The 23,801-nt window shown below is 40.3% G+C and overlaps 1 protein-coding gene across 1 annotated transcript in view; it reads left to right on the top strand.

Moving 5' to 3' along the window:
* NLN (neurolysin) overlaps positions 1 to 23,801 on the top strand; it is a 115,949-nt gene that overhangs the window by 86,806 nt on the left and 5,342 nt on the right. The window contains exons 10-12 of the mRNA XM_007523490.3: positions 10,869 to 11,055; positions 12,134 to 12,262; positions 13,491 to 13,627. Coding sequence (XP_007523552.1) covers positions 10,869 to 11,055; positions 12,134 to 12,262; positions 13,491 to 13,627 — 453 coding nt within the window. The remainder of the gene's footprint in view (positions 1 to 10,868; positions 11,056 to 12,133; positions 12,263 to 13,490; positions 13,628 to 23,801) is intronic.

The following is a 23,801-nucleotide window of genomic DNA, read 5'->3' as shown; positions in this document are numbered from 1 at the left end:
TTCTGTTTCTGACTTATTTCACTCAACATGAATTTTTCAAGGTCCATCCAAGATCGGCTGAAAATGGTGAGGTCACCATTTTTTACAGCTGAGTAGTATTCCATTGTGTGTATATACCACAACTTGCTCAGCCACTCATTGTTGTTGGACACCTGGGTTTCTTCCAGGTTTTGGCTATTACAAATTGTGCTGCCAAGAACATATGTGTACACAGATCTTTTTGGATGGATATGTCCTTAGGCTATATCCTCAGGAGAGGAATTGTAGGATCATAGGGTAGGTCCATTTCTAGCCTTCTAAGAGTTCTCCAGACTGTTCTCCACAGAGGTTGGACCAATTGACATTCCCTCCAGCAGTGTAGGAGGGTTCCTTTGACCCCACACCCTCTCCAGCATTTGCTACTGTTACCTTTTCTGATGTTATGACATTCTCACAGGAGTGAAGTGATATCTCGTTGTCTTTATATACATTTCTCTGATAATCAGAGACTTGGAGCATTTTTTCATGTGTTTCTCGGCCTTTTGGATCTCTTCTGTGGTGAATATTCTGTCCATGTCCTCCCCCCATTTTTGGATGGGGCTATTTGTTGTCTTGTTGAGTTTGGCAAGCTCTTTATATATGTTGGTTATTAAACTCTTGTCTGATGTATGGCATGTAAAGATCTTCTCTCATTCTGTGAAGGGTCTCTTGGTTTGGGTAGTGGTTTCTTTTGCTGTGAAGAAGCTTTTTAATTTAATGTAGTCCCATAGGTTTATACTTGCCTTAGTCTTCTTTGTAATTGGATTCGTCTCATTGAAAATGTCTTTAAAATTTATGCAGAAAAGAGTTCTGCCAATATTTTCCTCTAAGTATCTGATAGTTTGTGGTCTAACATCCAAGTCCTTGATCCACTTGGAATTTACTTTTGTATTTGGTGAAATACAGTGGTTCAGTTTCATTCTTCTGCATGTTTCAACCCATTGTTTCCAACACCATTTGTTGAAGAAAGATAAAATAATTAAAATTTCTACCAATTATGTGTTGCTTCACATGCTTTTAAAATGATGTTGGTGACACTAACCTGTTAAAGTATAGGATTAATTTGGTGAACGTTAAGAAAACTTGCTATGTTATTCATGTTCTCTTTGTTATTATTAACATCTCTAGTAATTGCTATGTATATTCCAAGTAAAGAGTATAACCTTTCAGTCCTCTATTTATGGCAAGACCCAGGGGTCAGTGGCATTTTTCTTTGTCTCTTTAAATAAATGACATTATCCAAGAATGTGGGAGTAGATGTAGATATGGAATGAATGTTAAAAAAAATCAATGCGAGACTTCAGCTAGACAAGGTCAGTTCTCTTGCTGTGCCTATTCTTTGTCCTAAACATAGGGCACTTCTTGCTTAACTGCCTATTCTGTAAGTTGAAGCTTACTGTGGTGAAAATAACACTTTGGTTGTAACCATTAAAAACAACTAGTCTCTTAATTAGAACATGAAGGACTTTGATCTTCAAGTATACCAAAACCTCACAGGAATTTTTGAGTTTTTGTTGATACAATTTTGCCTCAGTTCTTATCTGTTGTAAAAAATTTGGAGTAGAGAGGCTGGGTGGTGGTGCACCTGGCTGAGGTGCACATGTTACAATGCACAAGGACCTATGTTTGAGCCCCCAGCCCCCACCTGCAGAGGGAAACCTTTGCGAGTAGTGAAGCAGTGTTGCAGGTGTCTCTCTGTCTCTCGTCCCCTCCATCTCTGCTTTTCCTCTTGATTTCTGACTGTTTCTATCCAGTAAATAAATATAATTTTTTTTAATTTAGAATAAAAATTTGGAGTAAAACGTATTTTAGGCATCCATCCTGTTAGCTTTTAAAAGATGACAAAGAAAATATTTCCTCCTTCAAAGTTTCAAACCAATCAAGAATGTAAGTTACATGGTTTTCCTGTCAAGATATTTTCTGCAGTTTCTAAGCTTGTAAAACTTTGTTGAGATGTCACATGTAAAATGATGTACTAGGGTGCCAGATGGTAGTGCACTGGATTAAATGCACATTTAACCACAAGGATCCACGACCCAGATTCCGGTTTGAGCCCTGGCCTCCCCACTGGCAGGGGGGGTGCCGCTTCACAAGTACTGAAGCAGGTCTGTAGATGTCTTATCTTCCTCTCCTTCTATCTTCCCCTCCCCTTTCAATTTCTCTCTGTCCTATCAAAAAAAAAAAAAAAAGAGAGAGAGAGAAAGAAAGAAAGGAAGAAAGAAAGAAAGAAAAATGGCCACAGGAGCAGTGGATTCATAGTGCAGGCACCTATCCCCAGCGACAACCCTGGAGCCAATAAGTAAGTAAATAAATAAAATTTACTAATTGAATTATTTTACCTTTATTTTATATACTCTGCATTATCTGAAAAATTGTACCAGTATCAATAGTTACTATGACCCCCAAAGCTACAATATTTAACACCTTCAAATTGCTCATATTTAAAACAGTGAGTAGGGGGTTGGGAGGTGCCGCACCAGATTAAACGAACATAGTAGGCAGTGCAAGGACCTGTGCTAGAATTTAAGCCCCTGGCTCCCCCACCCGCAGGAGAGTTGCTTCACAAGCAGTGAAGCAGGTCTGCAGGTTTCTTTCTCTCCCCTTCTCTATCTCCTCTCCCCCTCAATTTCTCTCTGTTCTATCTAAAAAAATAAATAAATAAAAAATAAAGGCTGCCATAATGCAGACACTGGGCCCCAGAGATAACCCTGGAGGTAATAATAGAAATAATATAATAATAATAAATAAAACAGTGAATATACTTTCTTAGGATTCTTTGGGACTAGCCAGCCTGGTCATCAATGGCTAGTTCAACAAGCATGCTGGTTTACACTTCAGACCCCAAGCAGGCTGCTAGATTCAAAGATTTGTCCATGATTTCTCTGAATAGACACAGTGACTAGCTGTGGATTACTTGGGAATTTAGCTCTTTGCTGGAAACTGAGCTAATGAATTTTGTAAGCTCTTTCACAGTGCCCAGAAGGCAAGTGAAAAGCAGTGTGACTGACTTTTGGGAAATTAGTAAGCAGCAGTATTTTTAGCTTTGACTCCTTGTAAACATTTCCTCTTGTTCTTTAAGAAGACATTGTTGATTTGTTCACTCATTTGCTGTGTTCTTTCCCTAATTATAAGATGGCTTGGGATAGAATAAGCTCTCTCTTTCCTGCTTTGTGTGACATAACTGTATTAACTCTTTGTTTTCTTCAATTTTAACTAATGAGTGCATGGGGTTTTATTTGTTCTTTGGCTTTTTTTATTAGTGATTTAATAACGGTTAACAACGTTGTAAGATAACAGGGGTACAATTCCGTATAATTCCCACCACCAGAGTTTCATGTCCCATCCCTTCCACTGGAAGCTTTCCTATTCTTTTTTTTTTTTAAATTATATTTATTTATTTTCCCCTTTGTTGCCCTTATTTTTCATTGTTATAGTTATTGTTGTTGTTGTTGTTGATGTTGTCATTGTTAGATAGGACAGAGAGAAATGGAGAGAGGAGGGGAAGACAGAGGGGGAGAGAAAGACAGACACCTGCAGACCTGCTTCACCGCCTGTGAAGCGACTCCCCTGCAGGTGGGGAGCCGGGGGCTCGAACCAGGATCCTTACGCCAGTCCTTGTGCTTTGCACCATGTGCACTTCACCCATTGCGCTACTGCCCAACTCCCAGCTTCCCTATTCTTTATCCCTCTTGGGAGTATGGGCCAAAATTCTTTTCTTTAAATATTTTTAATTTATTTATCAGTGAGAGGGATAGGAGGAGAGAGAAAGAACCTGACATTACTCTGATACGTGTTCTACCAGGAATCAAACTTAGGACCTCGTGTTTGAGAGACTAACACTGTATCCACTGTGCCACTTCCTAGACCATACTGGACCAAAATTTTTTATGGGATGCAGAAGGTGGAAGGTCTGATGTCTGTAATTGCTTCTCTGCTGAACATGGACAGAGGCAGGTCAATCCATATCCCCAGCCTGTTTCTGTCTCCCCCCTAATAGGGCTCTGCAGAGGTGAGGTTCCAGGTGAGGTCATCTGCCCAGGGAAGTTAGGATGGTGTCATTGTAGCATCTGCAACTTGGTGGCTGAAAGGTGGTAAGTTATAAAGCAGGACAAATTGTTTAATAAACAGGAACCTAAATGTAAGACTAGAGCAGATGAAACTAGGGGTCTTCGTGTAGGAAGAAGCTAGGAAGTTTATTTTCAGTGTGTTCCAAGGGAGCCCTGACTTTAGTAATTTTTGCCTGAGCCCAATAGCTGACCTGCAGCTCACCTCATGGTTTTCTATGTTCTGAACATAACAATCAATACAAATCAATCAATATACAACAACCAACACAATCAATATACAAAAACCTTTTGTTGCTAAGTAGGGCTGATTTTTTTTCTTCTTCATCTGTGACTACTAACTAAAAAAAATTACACTTAAGTAGTGTATACATTAAGCAGGGTTTCTCATTTTTCTCAAAATATTGGATTGTAGTAGCTGATGGCATGGTTTACCTTTATTTCCTATGTATTTTAAAACTATAATCTTCCAAAATGGTACAAAGTTATAACTATAGAATCCCAAATCCAGATGGATGGTTACAAAGGCTCTTCCTCATTCTGATGTTTGATCTGCACAAACCTTCAAGTATTTAGAGGAAATCAGATTTTTAAGGGACTTAAGACTTTTTTGTGTGTGTAGCATTGCAATTTAACCTTTATTTCCCCATCTATGATAGACAGTAGTTACAGTATTTGTATGTTTTGGCATGAGATCACCTAGCTGCAGATTTCACCATTAATTTGAATATGTCTCAATTTCCTTGTCTCAAAAATGGGGGTGGTGGTTACAGTACTTACTTTACACTACTGTTTTTGGAATTTAAACAAAATAGTCCATATAAAAAACTTAGCATAATGCCTGATGGAATGTTTCCACAGATGTTGACTATTATAAGAATAGTATGAGATTGCTTTTATCTGTAATGGAGGATGTGCCAGAAAGAGGCAAAATATTCAGCATTCTGGAATTGGAACCCTTGCTCCTTTTTCTGTAAGAATTTTTTTATTGGAATGCTCTCAAACAGAAGTGGCACAATTCCAGCACCTAGTAAATCTCCTTCCATTGTCCCCTTAGTATCTGCTGCTCTTCACAATTAGAATCAGCAAAATTATAATGCAAGTCAAGAAAAACATTATTTTTTTCTTTTTGCAAAAACACGGGACTACAGAATGGGAGATGGCATTGACATCTGTGCCTCTGCCCAGGGCCAGAAGCAGAATGGTTATTTGCTGCTTGCTGATTTGGCATCCCATCTGCTGCCTTCTCCAGTTAAATCCCCCTTCCTTGCCCTTCCCTTTGGAGAATGATAAAGTCAGAGAAAGAGAAGATTGGGGTGTAAAATATCTGATAGAAAGATATAGGACAAGAGTTCAAGGAAAGACAGCCCCAATTCCTAATGAAGATAACTCTGAAATGCTAAATGCTAAAATCTCCTCTGTCAATAGCAATTTTTTTCCTGAGATCTGTGATGAAGTGAAAGTTAAAAACACCAGCCTGATCTAGTAAATTCCCATCTTTAGGATCAAGAGCTTTTTGGACATCTTATTTAACAGTCAACTAAACCTTTATTTGAAAAAATCATTTTAAAACTTGCAACTTAGTGTGAAGATGGACAGATAGCTGGATACATTGTAGTAATCATCTTCTGTTATATGTAGATGTGGATTCATGTTGTGCAACTGAAAATAATGTACTATTATATTTCAGTTATACCTCAATAAAACAAGATTGTGCTACAGTAGAAAACAACTTTTTTGATTGTATAACTGAAATTTATAATTTAATTTTATTTATTCATTTATTTTGGATAGAAATAGAGTGAAATTGAGAGGAAATGGGGAGATAGAAAGGAAACAGTTTTTTAAAAATGTTTATTTATAAAATAGAAATATTGACAAGACTATAGGATAAGAGTGGTACATTTCCACACAGTGCCCACCCACAAAGCTCCATATCCAATCCCCTCCCATACTCCCTCTGGGAGTATGGACCCAGGATCCTTAATGGGGTGCAGAAGGTGGAAGGTCTGGTTTCTGGAATTGCTTCTCTGCTGAACATGGGTGTTGGCAGGCCCATCCATGCTCCCAGTCTGTCTCTCTTTCCCTAGTTGGGTAGGTATCTGGGGAAGCGGGGCTCCAGGACACATTGGTGGGGTCCTCTGCCCAGGGAAGTCAGGTTGGCATCATGGTAGCATCAGGAACCTGGTAGCTGAAAAAGAGTTAAGATATAAAGCAGAGCAAATTGTTGACTAATCATGAACCTAAAGGCAAGAGTATTACAGATGAAGATTTGGGGGTCTCTGTTTTGAAAAAGCTAGAAGTAGGTCTATTTTAGGTATATTCCAAGGGGCCCATGACTTTACTAGTTTTTGCCTGAGCCTGACATCTAATATGCAGGTGGACCCAGGTTGTTGTCTGCAGAGATGGTGTCATAGTTGGAAAAGGACTAGAAAGCTGGATCAAGAACAAGAATAGTTCCCAAATATGGGAAAAGTATATAAATATTATTAACTGTAAACCTCATTGATTTGATCTGGGGCCCATATTCAGCACAGCCTATGTAACCTCTGCATGCCTGTAGGTCTGAGCTCGCATTCTTTGGTCATGGCTAGGAACATTCCAGGCTGCATTAATTTCAAGACCCGTCTTCCTTGAGTGGTAGAGTATGTTGTCCAACCTCCATTCGGAGAATTTGGAACATTCCCTACTATTATTGATCCACATTGAGGGCAAGGTCCTATAGGGGCTCACAAAGGGGTCCATTATGTTGTTCCTGATGGAGATGACCAGTTATAGTGGCGAGAGGGATCTGTTAGAGGTCTAGGCCCATCATGTCTGTGTGGGAATGAATCCCAGGACACCCTGACTAGGGTCCTAGGTGATGGGTGGCCTGGTAGTGACTAAAGAGTCATCATTAAAGTATGCCAGTCTTCTGGGAGTATGGATCAACCTGCCAGCACTTAGCAGAGAAGCAGTTACAGAAGCCAGACCTTCTACCTTCTGCACTCCATAAGGATCCTGGGTCCATACTCCCAGAGGGATAAAGAATAGGAATGCTATCAAGGGAGGGGATTGGATAGGGAGCTTTGGGGATGGACAATGTGTGGAAATGTACCCCTCTTATCCTATGGTCTTGTCAATGTTTTCATTTTATAAATAAAATAATAAAAATAATAAATAAAGTATGCTAGTCTCTTGCCCTTATTCAGCTTTTGTAGTCTTTACTTTGTCTGACAAGGTTAGCTTTGGAGTGATTGAGGGATGTGTAATAGGAAGTAGGTGAGGAGGATATCTAGGTCTAAGTAGAAACTATTTCATTAGGTACTTTATAGTGTCTTTCTAGGTCTTTCTACTTGCTTCATTTATTGACTCACTGCAAACTTTTGTGCACTTTTGCTTTAAGGTATATATTTTCTCCTAATTTGTGGGTACATGTATATATGCCCTATATCATGGGCCCTGGTCTATACCTAGGTTTTGAGGTGTTAAGAAGTGCACCACCCAAACTAGAATTAAGGAGTCCTATGAGCTAGGAAAGGTCTCACCAGAATAATGAAGCTGAAGGATTGACATTCCATGCCTGAAGTCTCTGGACACCGTCCAAAGTGAAGCATGCTGAGGTGGTACTGGTTGCATTGATTAGGCTGGGATCAGCAGATGCAGTATCAGTTGGTATGAATTGGGAGAAGCATGCAGGAAAGTGAGCCCCACCCTACAGGTTCCGAGCCTGGGAGAAATGTGGGCCTTATAGAGAAAGGGGAAGGTTCCTGCTGTCTTAGGGTTTAAGAAGGCAATTGATATTTATTGCTATAATCACATTATTTGGCAATTGGGTTAGCTTTGAAAATCCCTTTGTTAGGATTTGCTATATCTATCATATAAGACCTCACCATAATTTATGTCTTTTATGCTATTTATATATAGCTGTATCTTATAAAGTAATGCCACCAGTTGCTTCTGTTCTCCCTGGTCTAAATTTTAAGATTTAGTATTTCAAAAAACAAGTCATTATTAGAAATGTATTAACAATTGGAGCCTACTGTTAAATTCAATCTGGTTCCCAATTTGAAGTCTAAAGTGCTTAGAGTGAAGGAACATATACTCAGTTTATGGTCTATGCATCAAAAAGTTTGAGACATTCAATCTATTTTCCCCTCTCATATTTATTAAATAGTTATTTGTGAGACTGTAAGTTAATAGGAGTATATATTAGCACCATTCCCATCACTAAAGCTCCCCCGCACCCCCACCCCCCACACACACCCCAGTGGAGCTGAACATCTATCCTCATCCTCCATTTTTTACTTTGGTGCCCTACTCCAAACTCAGTCAGATTCTGCTTTGAGTTTCCCTTTCTGTTCTTCTTTCTCAAATTCTGTTTATGAGTGGGATTATCCCATACTCATCTGTGTCTTTCTGATTTATCTCACTTAATATAATTCCTTCTAGCTCCATCCAAGATGGGTCAGAGAAGGTGGGTTCATTGTTCTTAATAGCTGCATAGTATTCCATTGTGTATGTGTACCACAGCTTTCTCAGCATTAATCTGTTGTTGGGCACCTGGTTTGCTCCCAAGTTTTAGCTATTACAAATTGTGCTGCTGTGTACATATATCTTTTTGGTTTGGTGTTATGGAGTCCTTGAGGTATATCCCTAGGAGAGAAATTACTGGGGCATATGGGAGGTCCATTTCTAGCCTTTTGTGAGTTTTCCAGACTGCTCTTCACAGAGGGTGGACAAATTTACATTCGCACCAGCTGTGTAGGAGGGTTCTTTTGTCCCCACAACCTCTCCAGCATTTGTTGCTGCTGTCCTTTTTGATGTATGACATTCTCACTGAGATGTTATATCAATGTTGTCTTTATTTGCATTTCTCTGACAATCAGTGACCTGGAGCAATTTTTCATGTGTTTGTTAGCCTTTTGTATCTCTTCTGTAGTGAATGTTCTATTCATATCCTCTGCCCATTTTTGGATGGGGTCATTTGCTTTTTTGTTGCTAAGTTTGCTGAGCTCTTTATATATTTTGGTTATTAGTCTCTTTTCTGATGCATGGCATGTGAAGATCTTCTCCCATTCTGTGAGGGGTCCCTTTGTTTGGGTGATGGTTTCTTCTGCTTGCAGAAGCTTTTCAATTTGGTGTGGTCCCATTGATTTGTTTTTGTTTTAGTCTTCCTTGCAATTGGGTTTGTATCATCGAAGATGTCCTTGAGGTTTAGGTGGGAAAGTGTTCCACCAATGTTTTCCTCTATGTATTTGATAGTTTCTGGTCTTAACATCCTGGTCCTTGATCCATTTGGAGTGGACTTTTGTTTCTGGTGAGATAAAGTGGTTCAGTTTCATTCTTCTGCTTGTTTCAACCCAGTTTCCCCAGCACCATTAATTGAAGAGAACCTCCTTCTTCCATTTAATAATTTGGGCCCCTTTATGAAAAAATTACCCTGGCCCCACCTCAAGTTTAGAACATAAGATATCACCAGCAAGCATGAGTTCCATGTTGCGTTCTAGTTTTAACTCTTTAGTCAATTTTTATTCAAACCTGAGTAGGCTAGTAGTAGAATAGTAAGCCCGCCTAAAACGGCAAGCAAACAAATGTGGGCAATCACTTTGTGTTAACAGTCTCTTCATTTCTAATGGAAAAATATTTTAAAATACATGTTTAAAGATCTATTTATTTATGATATAGGAGAAAGAGACCAAAGCTTCATTCAGTCATCTGAGGTACACATGCAAAGTTTGTGCTCTGCCTGCTAAGCTTCCTCCCAGCTGCAGTGCATTTACTTTTTAAACTTAAATCCTATTTAGCCTAGATTGATTTTTTTTCATTATATTTATCTGATGATCATCTCAAGTTTGCTGATGGTTCAAAGTGTTCAGTAATACTTTATTGCTAATATTGTATTTATTTTTAATGAGAAAGAGAGGGAGAGCAAGAGAGAGAGTCAGAGTACTGCTCAAGTTTTGCTTATGGTGGTGCCAGGGATTGAACCTGGGGCCTAAGAGCTTTAGTCATGAGAGTCTTTTGCATAACCATTATGCTATCTCCCCTGACTAATAATACATTAATATAAAATATATGATGGGGACTGGGCAGTAACGCACTGGGTTCATATGGAGCAAAGTGCAAGGACCGGCATAAGGATTCCAGTTCAAGTCCCCGGCTCCCCACCTGCAGGGGAGGTCACTTCACAGGAAGCAGTTCTGCAGGTGTCTATCTTTTTCTTCCCCTCCTCTCTGGATTTCTCTCTGTCCTATCCAATAACAACAGCAGCTATAACAATGCTAATAGTAATGACAGCAAGGGCAACAAAATGGGATAAATGGCCTCCAGGAGCAATGGATTGTAGTGCAGCCACCGAGCCCCAGCAATAACCCTGGAGGCAAAAAAAAAAAAAAAAGAATATATGGGTTAGTTTTTTTGTTTTAATTTTTTCACGCTGCTTAGTAACTATCTTATTTATTTATCAGAGACAGAAATTGATAGGGAAGGGGAGACAGAGACAAAGGGAGACACCTGCAGCCCTGCTTTACCATTTGTGAAGCTTTCCCTCTGCAGATGAGGTCTGGGGATCTTGAACCTATGTCCTTCTGCACTATAATGTGTGCGCTTAACCCGGTATGTCACCACCCGGCCCCCAAATTTGAGGAATTTCTTTTGAACTTCAAATACTAGACCTTCGTTCAAATGTACTGTGGACTGATTCTTAATTTTCTGAGAGTCTTAGTTGTAATTCATACATACAGTTTTCCTTCATTGCTTAAAAAACAAAACAAACCAAAAAAACCCTCTGTGCTTACTTTGTAGACTGATTTTGCACGATTTAGTGGAACAAATGTGGAAACTGACTTTGTAGAGGTACCATCACAAATGCTTGAAAATTGGGTGTGGGACATTGATTCCCTCCGAAGACTATCAAAGCATTATAAAGATGGCAGCCCTATTGTGGATGATCTGCTTGAAAAACTTGTTGCTTCTAGATTGGTCAACACAGGTACGACTTGTCATTTTAGGGAAGGAAAAGAATTAGAATTGTTTAATACGGAATTATGAGCATCTTCTAGAGAACTTATGTCCTGTTTACTAATGATACAGCGAGAGTGCGAGTATGGATGGAGAGGGAAGACTGGTGAATATACTGGCACACTGAACCCTGAGGCTATGCCCAAAGGAGTAAAAAAAAAAAAGTGCATCCCCTTTTATTTATTGTCTTGTACTTCTGTCATCACCAGGACTTCACTGCTCCTGGATGACTTTTTCAGAGAGAGAGAGAGAGAGACTGACCACAGCACTGAAACTTCCTTCAATATGGTGGGAGCCAAGCTCACATGACAAAGCAGCACACTATCCAAGTGAGCTATTTTGTCAGCCTTATATAGAACAAGATGTCTTGCTCTCTTTTTGCAGTGAATAGAGTAGGAATCAGTTTTTTAAACTTTTAAATGTCTCTTCTTAGACAGGCTGGGAGTATGGATTGACCAGTCAACGCCCATGTTCAGTGGGGAAGTAATTACAGAAGCCAGACCTTCCACCTTCTGCATCCCACAATGACCTTGGGTCCATACTCCCAGAGGGTTTCTTCTTCTAGCGTTTGCCCTTCTTCCGTAGCCAGTCAACAGCGTCAGGTTGAGCCTGATGTAAAGTTTCGAGACCTCCTTTGAATCTGGAGAGGTGGCAGTCGTTGACTATGTGGGTCATAGTCTGTCTGGAGCCTCAGGGGCAGTTGGGGTCGTCTCTGGCTCCCCAGCGATGGAACATAGCGGCGCACCGGCCATGGCCTGTTCGATACCGATTAAGGAGGGCCCAATCATAAAGTGCTAGGTCAAAGCCGGGTTAAAGAATAGGAAAGCTATCAGGGGAGTGGAGTGGGTGGGGTATGGAGTTCTGGTGGTGGAAATTGTGTGGAGTTGTACTCCTCTTATCTTATGGTTTAGTCAGTGTTTCCTTTTTATAAGTAAAAAAAAATTTTTTAATGTCTCTTCTTTATAATCTTTCTTAGGGAAATAATAGTTTGCAAGCCTGCTGTTGAAATATGGGTAGAGTTTCTTATCTGTTGTCATTTATATTACTAGGTCTTCTGACCTTACGGCAGATTGTTTTAAGCAAAGTTGACCAGTCTCTCCATACTAACACATCGCTGGATGCTGCGAGCGAATATGCCAAGTTCTGCGCAGAGATTGCAGGGGTTGCAGCTACTCCAGGTCTGTAGATACTGTGGCTTGAGCTCCTTTTTCCCGCCATAGCAAGAAGAATGTGCACCACACACTGCCATTACCTAACTTAATACGTTTGACTTCTGTAATCGGGCCTTGACTTGGAGATAAACACACTAAGTCTCTGTGCCTTGTCCTGTCCCAATAGGCTTGAAGGAAAGGTGGCTCCAGCCTTACAGCATTTTAATGCAACCAGGCGTGAGCAATTGGTCTCCACCCCAGAGCACAAAATCCACTCACACCTGATAGCACCTAGCTGTCTCCTCCCTGTGTGCACCATGACCTACCTCCCCATGATTTCAGTGTGTGATTGGCAGAAGAGCTCACTCTAGAAAGAAGTCCAGACTTCAACTCACTTCTAATTCTGAGATGAGTTAAAAACAACTTGAATGGCAGCTTCTATCCATATTTTTGAGATTAGTTTGTGTGGGTGGGTGTACATACATGTATTCTTAAGTGCACATTTATGTATTTTAAGCGAACATGAAGTTGTCTTTGATAAGGAGGCTTCATTTACCAAGGTCACTGTTATTTAAATGAGTCAGTTGGTTTTATAGAGATGATAAAAGTAAGATGCAACACTTGAATCTGTCTGGACTCCTCACTTCCTTTTGTGACATGTTTATGTTGTAGATTACACATTAGACTTGTGCCTCAGGCCACTTAGATAATTTTTTTTTAATTTCTTTATTAGGAGATTACTGTAATTTTAAAGTGGCCCTAGAGGTAAACTGAATTGGGAAAGAAAGGAAGGAAAGAAGGGATGAGAAAGAATCTTTTTTAATTTTTCAAATAGTAAGTTCTTTTTCAGTCATCATAAACCAAAAGTAAATTAAATTCTGACACATTTTCATTGTCAAGAGATGTAAAAAGAGTAGTCTTTGAATATTAGATGATTTCAAGACACATGTGGGTCCAAGAAAGTACTGGGGATTCTGAAACACTGAGCAAACTGATGGGTGTGGACAAAACTTCTGAAGCTATTGTTAAGGCATTCCAGAGCTTAGGACCGAAACTAGCTCTGAGGTTGAGCCATTGCAGGGGAGAAGTTTGTAAACATCTTGGCCAAGGACACACACAAACCCTGGAGTACTAGAGGTGAGATCCTGTCTCTCACCTCCCACAACTGTACTCCCCATAGGGAAACCTTAGCTAGCTGACACCCTGATAATTAACACTTGCCATCATAGTGATTGAAATGCATCTTTCTTTAAAGGCACAAATATGCCAGCTACATTTGGACATTTGGCAGGGGGGTATGATGGCCAATACTATGGATATCTTTGGAGTGAAGTATTTTCCATGGACATGTTCTACAGCTGTTTTAAAAAAGAAGGAATAATGAATCCAGAGGTATATGTTTTCTTCTTTTGTTAATTTGTAGTTGTTCTCTCCCTTTTAACTCCTCGTGTAAAGTATTTATTACACCTAGATTTCAAAGTAAGAGATTTGGTAATAGCTTTTAATTTTAAAGCCTTGCATCTTCTCAAAGTATCATACATCATTAAATTGTAGTGCACAAGTGATTAACTCTTAATTCTATAAGTTTAAAAAAATCCCACTGCATTTTCTTGCTTATTAACATTCCAATATATTGCATAATTAAGATTCAAAGCTTTGTTTATGCATTTCAGCTTTTATAGCTACTAGTTTTGACATGTGCCATACAATGTTTTAGTTTTATAGGAGATTGGGAAAGAAAAGTAAACTCTTTCCTTAATATAAGTGGTCTGCTTGTGTTTTGACATTCTTTATGTACTCCCTTTATACATTTTCTAGGAGAAACACCCTTTCCGCCCCCCGTCCCCCATGGCTGACATATCCCACCTACTACAGAGTTTGTAACCCAAACGTCTTTGAGTAATTTAAGTGCTTCATTAACCTGAGCCATTCCTTTCCGTGTACAGTGAATGGACTGCCAGCTGGCCTCCAGCCAAACCTTCCTGAGGTACAGTTCCCCAGTCTCCTCTCTTCTTGAAGACTCAGCTGTCAGATTATTTCTAGGGCTGTTGCATTTTCAAGTGTGTTTTTTCATTCTATTTGAGTCAAAATTTAGAACAGCAAATTATAAAATCAGGTTCCCTGTGCTTATCTCAACCTACTGATTTTTTCTGTGAGCATTGCTTCACAGCATGGATTGCATGGTCTCTTACATATATGCACTGAAATACACTATGTAATTTAGGCCATCACCACTCCCCACACACATGAACAAAACCTTCTAGAGTCTCGGACATCCTATGCACTAGCCTTTCCAACCACTCTCTCTTCTATCCAGTGTCTCTACCCAGATTGTTAGGTTCCTTAAGAGCTTCCTTTGATTCCAACCCCATTCTCAATGGTCAGCCATTGACTATTGTTCTCATAAGTACCCCAACTTCTTCATGACCTGCAACCAGTGCCCAGCTTTGGATTCTTCTGTCTCATTTAGAGATGGTACCCTTGGGATGCAGAGTGTTCCGTGGAAGATCACATAACTCCATTAACGTCCTACTACTAAGTCCTGTTGTCCAGCCTGAACTAGAGGGCCCGTGTTAATCTGTAGTCCTGCCCCACTTCCCTTAGTGAGTTACCCCTTCTCTCCGAGTAGATATTCTTCTTCTCTATAAAGAACATAAAGATTATTGAGAATGAGTACCTTCATGTTACCTTCACTGACCAAAGTTCAATATTTTTCTTTTTTTTAAAGATAAAGGCAGAGAGCGAGAGAGTGAGAAAGACCACAACACAGAAGTTTTTCTCAATGCAGTAGGGACCAGGCTCAAACCTGGGTTATGCACATGGCTAAGCAGCACACTATCCAAGTGAGCTATTTTGCTGGCCCATCTTCTTTCTTCCTATTTCAGAGCACTATCTCTCATATCAAGTCTTACTGGTTCGACAACTTGAAAGAAAGAAAAAAAAAAAAAACCCTGTGGTTATTGCTACTACCCAGTTCTCACATTCACCTCTACTGTCTGATAAAACAAAAAGTTTTTGCAAAGCTCTGTTTTCCTGCCTTTTGCCTCTACCAAGTGAACTAGAAAATTATCCTCTCTCCAAAGTTACCTTGATGGCCCAATCTAGTACTAGCTCCCTAAAATTCCTTGTCTTATTTTACTTTTCACTTCCTGCTTCTTGTTATTCTTCTTTGTTTGCAGCCTTGAGCTTAGCAATCAAATCCCTTCTTTGCATGTCAGAACTCCGCGTTCAGCCAGATTTCTGTGTTCCTGTAAATCTGTTCACCTTCACTAATGTATTCACTCTACCTGTTCCACCTAAAATGCATCCTTCCTTGTACACGCTTCTCAAAATCCCCACTATTCGTAAAAACCCTAATCAGATGACCACTAATTTCTGAAATCTTCTAGCACCTTCAAACTAAAAGTGATCTTTTCATTCTTTGAAGAATGCACTCTTAAGGCTCTCTCCCTTCCTATTATGTATTTGGATCATATGAGAAGATACCAGACGTCAAGGAGACAGTGCCTGCACTAAAGCGGTTTTAGACTAAAAGAAACATTTTTGTCACTGATGGTGATGGTCATTGTTGTCAACAAGAGTATCTCCAGACCTTCTCTTTGTAGCCTTGCCATCCTGTAAAGCCTGGGTTTTTTTTTTTTCTTTCTAAGAATCATTTCAGTTCTCAGAAAACAGAACTGTTAAAATTGTAATCCAGTGAGAAAATAATAATAATAATAGGAAAGGTCAAATAGAAGCATGTGGTCTCAGGTGGCTCTGTTGCACAGTGGATAGTACATCGGACTTCTAAAATCTGTGGTCTCTGAATACCAAATGATGTTAGCAGTAGAATAGTTTATGGTACAGCTGTTTTCATTCTGTGTTAAAGGTCTCTTAATTTGCTACAGATAATGATGTACCTATATACAATACATTTAGCAATGTTTCATGATGATATGTTCTAGGTTAACTGATAAAACTAGCTCCTTAACTATTATAGCCTAAATGTTTGCTGCTTTGGTTTTATTGACAGTGTTTTATATCCTTAGATTAAGTATATATAGAAGCATAAGTGTTTAGTTTCTTAAATAGTATCTAAGGTCTTTGATAGAACATGGAGAAATTTCATTATCAGATTTTTTAAATTTTTATTATATATATATATATATTTTTTTTTTGCCACATTAGTGCTTTTGGCTCCACTCCTGCACAATTTCACCATTCCTGGCAGTCTCTATTCTTTCACCTCTCCAGATCGATCTCTTAAATAATCATTGACGAGAACTGCTTGGGCTGACACTTTCCCAGCAAGCTCTAGGAGCTCCTTAAGGATTGTTTTAAGGTCACCAAATGCAGTTTCAAAATCTAATAGCTAATCATAGGGTTAAACAAATGGGGCCATTTTAACTAGAATCATTTATTTTTATAAGGCAACTTCATTGTGGGAAAAATTTCTGGAGAGGTAATAGGCATTGTGAATTCAAAGGCAATTATATTGTTAAGCTAGAATTATCTTCTCCTTTGCATTTGCAGAAGTTGGCTAGGCTTAGTTTTTTCTATCACTGAAGAAAAAATACAACTAAATATCATTGCTGAAAGAATACTGAGACTGAAGTGGAGCTGCTATATTTGAACCCACAATGCCATAGGAAGTAGCTAACTGTAACATGCAAGAACTAGTACAGAGACATAAATAACCTTGATTAGACATGAGAATTACTGCACAAAGAATGTGTAATATGAAGCAATTACTCCATTGCTGTCCAAAAAGAATCCTTGCCCAGTTCTTGCTGTAATGTATTACTAAGGGTTAGTATGCAGTGCTTTCTCCGGAAGGTCCTTACAAGTAGATTAAACTCTGTAAACTTTAGCTCTCCTAAGATACCATCCCAAAGCTGATTTTTCTTATACTTCAATGTTCTTGAGATTTACCTGATTTAAGGGACAAAGCAAGGAAATGGAATTGATTTCCAACCTCCTCCTTGAATATTTACAAGGCCAGAACTTCTGAGTTTTGAATCCCAACTAACTGGAAGCTGTTTCTGTTTTCTTCTTCCTTTGTGTTACTACAGTCCTTCTTTGTGCTTCTCTTAGAGCCCTGATAATCTGCCCTGTTTATGGTCTGTTTATCTCACCTCCTAGATCATAAGAACTGCTTTATTCATCTTTGTGTTTATTTTTGCTTCAAAATTGTTAATTCAATCATTGGTACAGACAGACGGGTACCTCTGAGCCCTAAATGGCAATTCCCCCATCTGTTTCTGCTCCTCTCACAACTGTAATGCATACTACGTCCCAGGGACCACTTTGCTTTTCCTGATCACCCCTCATTTTACAGATAAAGATTTATAGTTCTATCTTCACAAATGAAATTTTGCTTAAGGTTTTCTAATCAATCAAGTGAAGATTCCTACCACAGTCTGTTTGTTCTCTTTAGCGCGCTCTCTCTCTCTCTCTCTCTCTCTCTCTCTCTCTCTCTCTGCCTCTTTCTCTCATCCTTCTTTCCTTCTCTCTTCTTCCTTTCTTTTTTATTTCTTTATTGGGGGATTAAGGGTTTACAGTCAACTGTGAAATACAGTAGTTTGTACATGCATAGCATTTCTACGTAACAATACAACCCCCACTAGGTCCTCTTCTGCCATCATGTTCCAACTTCTTTTTTTCTCTCTCCTTTCTTTTTCTCTTTCTTTTGTTGTTGTCTCCAGTTCTTCACTGCTCTCTGATGACTTATTCAGAATAAAAGTGAGAGGCAGAGAGAGAGAGAGGAGGAGAGCAAGAGGGAGAGAGAGAGAGAGAATCACACTACTAAAACTTGCCCCAGTACTTTGAGGGCAGGGGCTGAAGCCCGGTTTGCATGCATGATAAATGCAGTTGCTTTCCCCATTGAGCTATCTTGCCAGCACATAAATCTACTTCTTCGTCTTTTTTTTTTTTTTTTTTAAATCCACACTGGGGTTTTAGCACTGCAAGCTAACGTTTTCAGATAGAAAAAGGGAAAGACAGAAAGAGAAAAACTGGGAGTCGGGCAGTAGCGCAGCGGGTTAAGCGCACATAGTGCAAAGCACAATGACTGGGGTAAGGATCCTGGCTCCCCACCTGCAGGTGTCTTATCTTTCTCTCCCCCTCTGTCTTCCCCTCCTCTCTCCATTTCTCGCTGTCCTATCCAACAATGATGACATCAGTAACAACAATAATAATAACTACAATAAAAACAACAAGGACAACGAAAGGGAATAAATATTTAAAAAATTTTTTAAAAGAAGAAAGAAAAACAAAAACGAACAAACAAAAAGACACTACAATGCCAAAGCTTCCCAGTGCAGTGTGGGCTGGGTTGAAACCTGGGTTCTGGGCGAGGGTAGATAGCATAATGGTTATGCAGGGAGTCGGGCAGTAGCGCAGTGTGCTAAGCGCACATGGCATGAAGCGCAAGGATGGACTTAAGCATAATGGTTATGCAAAGAGACTCTCATGCCTGAGGCTCCAAAGTCCCAGGTTCAATCCCCTGCACCACCACAAGCCAGAGCTGAGCAGTGCTCTGGTGTTAAAAATAATAATAATAATAATAATAATAATAATAATAAAAGAAACCTGGGTTTCAACTCATATGGCAAAATAACCCCCTGCTCCAGGTGAACTATCTTACCAGCCCACTATTTTTATTTCTATTTCCTGAGCTCCCAGCACCAGTCTTCCAATCTTCCTCTCTCTTCCTCTTTGTTATCAAAGCAAGTTGTTTTCCATCCATGATCTTCCCACCCTCATAGACAACAAAGGGTGTGCTGATGGGAAGGATTTGCCAGATGGAATATGGAAAAAAGGTTTCAAAGTCCACTTCTAAATCGAGCTGGTGTGTTCTGTGCCTGTCCTTGGGTGGATGCTCTTTGCCCTGGTGCTTGATGCCATCACAGTAGGAAAGTGATGACTCTGACCCCACTCCCCAGGGTCCATTGCAGTGGGAGGGTGGAGAGAAGGTTGGAAGGCAGTCAGAGTTTATGTCTGTGCTGCTTCAGAAATGCAGAGATAGCGGGAGACCCCGTCTGTTTCCCATTTGTAGATTATCATTACTGATGGGTGATGGGTATCTGTGCTTCAGATAATTGATTGCCCTCTTAAAATATGTCCTCAAATAAAGACTGCATGCTCTTAGATTAAATGAGCACCTTGTCTGTTTTACTTAACATTCCCACTGAATTATATATTCTGTTTTAATACCAGTAGTGGAAATGAGATTCCAAGTGCTTTTTTTTTACATCTTTCTCAGGAGATAGAACTAATATAAGAGAAATACCAAGTTAGATATACGTTCCTTTTTTTTCTTTCACTGTATGATATCATTTATTTGTAAAATATACAAAAGTAGACAAGCTCATAAAAACAGAGAGTAAAAGTGATCCAGGAAGTGGCACAATAGATAAAGCATTGGACTTGTAAGCATGAGGTCCTGAGTTTGATCCCTGGAATCACACGTGCCGGAGTGGTGTTCTGGCTCTCTCTCACTCTCATAAATACATAAATATTAAAAAAAAAAAACAACAACAAAGAGGGGGCTGGGCAGTGGTGCACCTGGTTAAGCGCACACATTATCATGCGCCAGGACCCAAGTTTAAGCCCCCATTCCCCACCTACAAGGGGGATGCTTCGAGAGTGGTGTAAGCAGGTCTTCAGATGTCTTTTTTCCTCTCTGTCTCCCTACATTCCTTTCCTTAAACAGTCTGTGAATAACTGGACTTGGGGTAGTAGAAAAGAGAAGGAGGAAACAGTGTCTAGCAAGGTGAATTAAATACCTCTCCATACTAGGAGTTATACTAGAAGATAGGAAAATGTACTAAATGTAGGTCCTCACAAACTGAGTGAGATGGGCATAATACACATTCTATGCATTAAGAAACCAAGGCCCAGGGTCACATAGTAAAGATGAAGCTAACATTTAAACCTAGGTTTGCCTCCAAAACTCCTAAACTTGCTTTAGAAAGTACCAATGTTAAACAGCTTACACAACTACCCAAAAACACACACTGATCTTACAGGATTAAAAGCCACAGGTGTAACTAATGCGAAATCCCTTCCAAAAAGGTCTTTTTTAGTGTGAAATTTTTAAAAAAGTTATTATCTTTATTTATTGGATAGAGACTGTGAGAAATTGAAAGGGTAATGGCAGATAGGGCAAGAGAAAGTGAGACACGCGCACCACTTGCAAAGTTTTCCCCTTGCAGGTTGGGACTGGGAGCTTAATTTAAACACGGGTCCTTATACACTGTGACATGTGTGCTCAACTAGGTATGCCACCACCCAGCCTCCCTAGCATGAAAGTTTTTAGTGGCTGTCTTAGCAGACAACCTCTTTCTACTTTCCCGGCAGTTCGAGTTTATTATATAAACAGAACAAGAACCATGTATGTACAAGATTTCTTCCACCTGTGGTGTATGTCTCACCCAGAGAGCCTAGTGCCTTTCTAAAACACAAAATTTCACTTAACCTTTTTTTTTTAAAGAAAAAAAGCAAGATCCTATTACCAAAATGACTCTCAAACTCTTCTCCAAACTTTCATTGTAAAGGAAATGAAACTATTAAAAGACCATTGCTGTGTAATTCAGGAAATTGAATCAACTTGTTTGGAGCTATAACGGGAGGCTTTGCACTGCACTGAGGCCCATACTGTGAGACTAAGCAGGGCCCTGCTCCACCATGACTTTCCCGTTTACAGGAGGCATGAACTGCCTCTTCACAGCACCATGGAGGCCCCAAATGCTTTTCTTGACAACCTCAACTTCTCAAATTGCAGCTCTCTGTACAAGATAAGACTCCTTTTGTCAGCTGCCAGTACTTGGGATCATTTACATGTTCACTTTCTTTAGATTTTCTTTAATTTGCCTATAATATTTGTGGAATGAAATATGTCATGTGTCTTTTTAATGAATAAGAGAGTCTCCTTTTGACTGTAAAAAAAAATTTTTTTTTTGGTCTCCAGGGTTATTGTTGGGGCTCGGTGCCTGTACCACAAATCTACTGCTCCTGGAGGCTATTTTTTCCCCCTTTGTTACCCTTGTTGTGGTTATTATTGTTGTTGTTATAGATGCCATTGTTGTTAGATAGGACAGAGAGAAATGGAGAGAGGAGGGAAAGACAGAAGGGGAGAGAAAGACACCTGAAGACCTGCTTCACTACTTGTGAAGCAACTCCCCTGCAGTGGGGAGTCGGGGGCTTGAACTGGGATCCTTATTTCGGTCCTTGCACTTTGCACTACCTGCCGCCCGACCCTGTTGACTATAAGAATTTTTGCAGACCAGGGCCAGGCAGTGGTGCACCCAGTAGAGTACATATATAGCCATGTATGAGGCCCCAAATTGAAGTTTCTGGCCCCCAGCTTCAGGGGTGGGGAGGGAGGGAAGCTTCACAAATAGTGGGAGTAGTGCTGTAGATATCTCTGTCTCTGTCTTTCTGTTGACTTCTATCAGAGAAAAAGGGAAGAAAATGATCTGCCACCTCCTCCCAATTTCTATCAGAAAAAATAAAGGGGGGGGGGAGGAGCAGTGGATTCTGTGTAGGCACCAAGCATCAGGCATAACCCTGGTGGCAAAAATAACAATAATAGCAAGCCCAGTACTAATACAAGAGGCCCTGCCACACAGCCAGGGTTTGAAAAAAGAAAAAAGGGGAGGGGGAGAAAATGGCCACCAAGAGTGGTGCAGTCATACAGGCACTGAGCCCAGTAATAACGCTGGTAGTGAAAAAAAGAAGTTGGGGTCAGGCAGTGGTACACCCAGTCAATCCCCTGTTTCCCACCTGCAGGGGGGTGGGAAGGGGGAGCTTCACAAGCTGAAACAGTGTTGTAAGTGTCTATCTATTTATCTCCCCTTTCATTCTCAATTTATCTTCTCTATCCAAAAAATAAGTAAAAGTATTTTTTAAAAATAGCTAAATGTTATTTACGTGAAAATTTCTCAAACTGCTGCATTACATTAGTATGAATTTGATTTTTTTTTTCTATAATGGAAAGGTTTCATTTATTGTAGATTTCTTTGTCATCCTTGCACAATGAAATGCTTCTCTGTAGCATTTCAATTTTGTGCTTCAGGTCCAGTCACGGGGCTCCTCAGTCCCACCATGCTGCCTCATGACCTGAACAACACTGACCTCATAACCCCAGTCACAGTTCTCCCCCACTGCTGCCAGTCACCCTGACTCCCTCTGGCCCCTCACCCCCAACCCAAGCCACTGCCCCTCGTTCACTTGGTGTTTACAGGGGACTTGAGCTCCCTGATGACTGTAGCAGCGGTAAGTAACCTGGGCTGAATGCCAGAGACAGATGCTATCAGCATCATAGACACCTCCTTCCTGTCAGGTCTGAGTGTCTCCCTCCTGAATGGATCAGTGACCTGAATCTTGAACTCCTAAAGAGGGTTCTTAGACCTCACAAAACAATGCCCCACACCATGACTGTTCTACAGTTGACACATTCTCCTGCTGTCAACCATTGGGGTGAGTGAACCCAGCGCCACATCCACAACCCCAGAGAGACTCCTTGGAAGTGGGGTCCTGAGTCCCAGTGAGCCAGCACTGTCCATGGGCATCCTAACAAGTTGGACATGATCTGGAAGGCATTCCTCAGGGGTTAGGATGATAGCCCTGGAGGCTTTGAACTGCCTGGCCTGCCTTAGAAGATATTGTAGTCAGTCAGGCTTGGCCTGAGATGCAGGCTTCTGTCCCACAGTCTGTGCCTGTTCAGTTCTTTTCCCTTCTTTTTTTCTTTTCTTTCTTCCTTTCTCCTCCTCCTCCTCCTCCTTCAGATGCAGGCTTCTGTCCCAGTCTGTTCCTGCCTTTCTTTTCTTTTCTTTTCTTTTCTTTTCTTTTCTTTTCCTTTCTTTCTTCCTCTCCTCCTCCCCCTCTTCTTCTTTTTCAGACACAGACTTCTGAAAAGGCTGTCCTTTTCTTTTTTTTTAATTTATAAAAAGGAAACACTGACAAAACCATAGGATAAGAGGGGTACAACTCCACACAGTTCCCACCACCAGAACTCCATATCCCATCCCCTCCCCTGATAGCTTTCCTATTCTTTATCCCTCTGGGAGTATGGACCCAAGATCATTATGGGGAGCAGAAGGTGGAAGGTCTGGCTTCTGTAATTGCTTCCCCACTGAACATGGGCATTGACTGGTGGATCCATACTCCCAGCCTGCCTCTCTCTTTCCATAGTGGGGTGGGGTTCTGGGGAATCAGAGCTCCAGGACACATTGGTTTTTTGTCCAGGGAAGTCTGGTTGGCATCATGCTTGCATCTGGAACCTGGTGGTTGAAAAGAGAGTTAACATATAAAGCCAAACACGTTGTTTACTAATCATGAACCTAAAGGCTGGAATAGTGCAAATGAAGACTTGGGGGGTCTCCATTTTGTAGATAGCTAGTAGGCATATTTTACTTATATTCCAAAGGGGCCCATGACTATACTAGTTTTTTTTTTCCTGAGCCTGAAATCTGATATGCAGGTAGACCCAAGTTATTATCTGGGGAGATGATATCATGGCTGGAAAAAGGACCAGAAAACTAGATCAGGGAAGAGAGTAGCTCCCAAATATAGGAAAGGTGTA

This window comes from Erinaceus europaeus, chromosome 5, assembly GCF_950295315.1.
Source record: "Erinaceus europaeus chromosome 5, mEriEur2.1, whole genome shotgun sequence".
Taxonomy (NCBI): domain Eukaryota; kingdom Metazoa; phylum Chordata; class Mammalia; order Eulipotyphla; family Erinaceidae; genus Erinaceus; species Erinaceus europaeus.
This window is presented reverse-complemented; position numbering and strand designations above follow the sequence as displayed.